The sequence below is a fragment of the Centruroides vittatus genome, unplaced genomic scaffold, assembly GCF_030686945.1.
Source record: "Centruroides vittatus isolate TY-2023 unplaced genomic scaffold, ASM3068694v2 contig_975, whole genome shotgun sequence".
NCBI lineage: Eukaryota > Metazoa > Arthropoda > Arachnida > Scorpiones > Buthidae > Centruroides > Centruroides vittatus.
Window position 1 is genome coordinate 2,192,790 of NW_027122648.1, and position 3,714 is coordinate 2,196,503.

General features: G+C 39.8%; 1 protein-coding gene across 1 annotated transcript; it reads left to right on the top strand.

Moving 5' to 3' along the window:
• Positions 1 to 1,450: 1,450 nt before the first annotated feature.
• On the top strand, positions 1,451 to 2,644 carry LOC136985662 (uncharacterized). Its single transcript, XM_067282986.1, has one exon. It carries the CDS (start codon positions 1,451 to 1,453, stop codon positions 2,642 to 2,644), a length of 1,194 nt encoding a protein of 397 aa, XP_067139087.1.
• The last annotated feature ends 1,070 nt before the right edge of the window (positions 2,645 to 3,714 follow it).

The following is a 3,714-nucleotide window of genomic DNA, read 5'->3' on the forward strand; positions in this document are numbered from 1 at the left end:
GATTAATTCCAAAACACTGTTTAAAAACAAAAATTAAAAATACACAGTGTGTTCATTTTAACATCTATTAATTAAGGCGCAAGAGGAATCGTTCCAGCATTGCATTGCACGAATATATGCATATGGTGCATTAGTACCAATGCGATGTTTACAGTAAAACAAACGAGTACATTCATAAAAGGAATATATATGAATTACGTAGTAGTTTCGAGACAATACGTAAATTTTCGAAACATAAGAACAAGAGGAAATTAAAAGTGAAATCTTGATTAATCTTGTGGCAACCCATAATTATAAAAGTGCCAACATCGTGCAGTCTGCCAATTGGTAAACACTGAGACAATGCCTTATACTTTCGAACACTACTATGAAATGATTATACTTTATGGAAAAGCTGCATCGAGAACTATGCATGCAACGATTCTGAATGCAATACTTCGCTTGAGGCAAACCTGCAACACAATCAGAGATCATGGTTCCTTGTCCACACAACCTCGGTTTGATATACTTTGATCTTTATCGGCATATAAGCATACATAAAGCAGCGAAACAATGCGGACTGCAGCAGGCACAAATACATCCAATTTTACGTTGTCATTTAACTCCAATCTGTAATTATCAGAACACGCGACAAAGAATTGACTGGTGCAATATGTTGTTAAATTTATGCCAGGACAAACTATAACTGCTTAAGCACATTTTATGGACTGGTGAGGAACTATTTTCTCAAAAGAAAGTGTATAACTGCCATAATGTGCAGTACTGGGCACAACGTGCAACGTGCATCAGTACGGGCAAACGTACCCAGTGGCTCGTGCTTAACGCGCCACTGGGTACGTTTTACACTAAACATATGGTGTGATATCTGGAGTGAGCAAGTTTTTGATTTTCATCGAAGGCACCTAGACCCAGACCATTAGTGATATCTGTTTAATCTGACCATTAGTAAATTATTGAGCCATTCGTCGATCGACTACGATCGTGCTACGACGATCGACGAATGGCTCAATAATTTACTGTTGGAGCAATTATGACACGTTTGGTATCAGCGGAATGGTGCATTAACTTATTCCCGGACAGACGGACACACAATGAATCGACATCTCGACAATTGCTAGATAGGACAACTTGATCCTGTTCCATGGCTACCTTCCATTCTGGCAAAAATAAAGGACTGGGGCGAAACGAACAAACTAGAATTTAACTCAAACAAGACAAAGGAATTATTTTTACAAAGCCAAGAGCCCCACATTTATATCGAAGAGTACCTACTATACATATGGGGCATAGTAGTGTAAAAGTTGTAACATCGTTAAAGTACTTGGGCATTGTTATTAGCCACAAGCTTTGCTGGATCCCCCATATCAAATATATATGTAATAGGACAAACAAGATATTCAATGCACTGTCAAAGGTAGCAAAGTCAAAGTGGGGATTGTGTCCTGAAATAATGAGTATTATTTATGACTCAGTGTTCCTGCCCATTATTGGCTATGGTGCACCTGCTTGGGCAGATGGGTTAGGGAAAATCCATATTGACAGTAAATTGCAGAGTGCACAGAGGAGGGCCCTGCTGCATATTTGCAGAGCCTATTCGACGGCTCCAACTGCTGCCCTGCAAGTTATTGCTAGCAAACTCCCAGTGACATTACATTTGGAAATTGTGGTACAAAGATGGAGAATGAGGAAGGGCCAAAACGTTCTTTTGAACGGTGTAATATTTGACAATATCGAGAGTACAAATAGTTGTACCCCTTCTGTCCCTCCCTATGATTGGCCATACATTGGAGGTCAACCCTGGCCAGATCAGTCCTTCAGTGTCTTTACTGATGGATCGAAGAACAATGATGGGGTTGGATGTGCGTTTGTAGTGTATCATGGCAACCTGGAAGTTTATAATTTCTCTGATAGACTGGGAAATACTTGCTCTGCGTTTCAGGCAGAACTTTGGGCAATCCTGAAAGCAATCAAATGGAGTAACGAGGAGCTACGTAATACCAACATCAACCTGTTCACAGATTCCAGTTCATCACTTCAGGCTATCCACAACTTTAACTGGGGCCATCCTATAGTCAACGAAATTCTCCGGGAAATGACCAAAAACGTCAATAGGTTTTCGGTGGTGTGGATCGGAGGGCACTCTGGTGTCCTTGGAAATGAGAGAGCGGACGAGCTTGCCCGCACCGCATCTGTCTCCAGCGGCACACCTACCTATACAGCAACTCCCCAAAACTACATAATTTCCAGCCTAAAAGAGAAAGCGACTGAGTTATGGCAGGGTACATGGAACCTGCGGACCAACAGCATTACAAGAGATTTTTTCCCACAGTCTCAGCTAGTAATCATCATTATATTAAACATAGAACAACACAGTTTTACCGGGCATGGTAAATTTAATAGTTATTTCTTCAGGTTCAACAAAACAACTGAACAGAATTGTGAACTATGTAATATTCCAGATGGTGCCAGGCACTATCTGCTGCAGTGCCCGATGTTGGACGACAAACGAAGCGCCATTCTCTCCCTGCTGCCGTCCAGTGGGAACTGGCCTCAGGACTTACATGTGCTGTTACAAGACAACAACCTGTTTCAGGCTTTCAGGAACCTTGTCACCTCTTACTTCAGAAGGACTACAGTTAATTAAATATGGTGCTGCGAAGACAGCTTCCATTACCAAGTGACAGTGGTGTTGTGTCTTGAAGATATTTTTAATTTAGATTACTAATTGTATGCATTGAATTGTTGTCATTATCCCTGTATGTTATTTTGCTGTGAGTAATTATCCCTGTTAAGACATCACCGTCAGCTTTAATTATGCCGTCAATGTTAATGTAGTTTCATTGTGCTGTATATTTGTACATTTATTTTCTGTTTATATTTTGTGATAAGACATCACTGTAGGACATGTTGGTGCTGTGATTGTTGCTGTAAATGTTATTTGCTGTATAAATTATACATTATAATGCTTTTGCTCATCGATAAGACATCAATGTAACTAGTGTAATACTTTCTGTTTTCCACCCCAGTGATGCCTAGCGGTACTGAGGCTTTTAAATAAAGAGTTTTACAAAGTGAAAGTGTTCCATGGCTACGATGTTTTCCGGACTTGACCCCGATGGATTTTTTCCTGTGAATCATCTAAAAGGATCAATTGTGGCGCGTAACCAGCAGTGTCACGTGATTTTGTTGAACTGCAGAGACGAATGCAAGAGGCGTTTAAGAGGACGACTCCAAGTATGCTACATAGAGTAACTCTCAGGCGCCTACACCTTTGTATTGCCACTGAAGGCGGTCGTATGAACGTACACTATAATAAAATAATGTTAACTGTTTTTTTTATTAATTTGTACATTGTTAGTTTTCTCCTTTACCGCCAGAGACTATTTGTACCTTATGAAAATCTTCAAATGTTTTTCTCGTTATCTTCGGAAGAGATTACATAGATCGGCGATTTACACTGTTTGCTTGTTTTAAATGAATTAATTTATTTTCCTGTAAGCATTGCAATGAACTAATGCATTACATGTTATGCATATGCTCGTGCAATATTAAGACAATTCTTTTGCGCCTGGATAAATGTTACAATCCTGATCATCCTATGAAAGAGTATCCCGTGAAACTATATAATTTTATGGAATTTCAAGGCTACACTTTTACAGGAGGGTAAAGATGGTGTATACTATAGACCAGCGGTCAGCAACCGGTGGTCCATGG

Excerpts from the sequence above, each read along its gene's own strand:
- LOC136985662 (XM_067282986.1), top strand. The coding sequence starts at position 1,451 with ATGAGTATTATTTATGACTCAGTGTTCCTGCCCATTATTGGCTATGGT.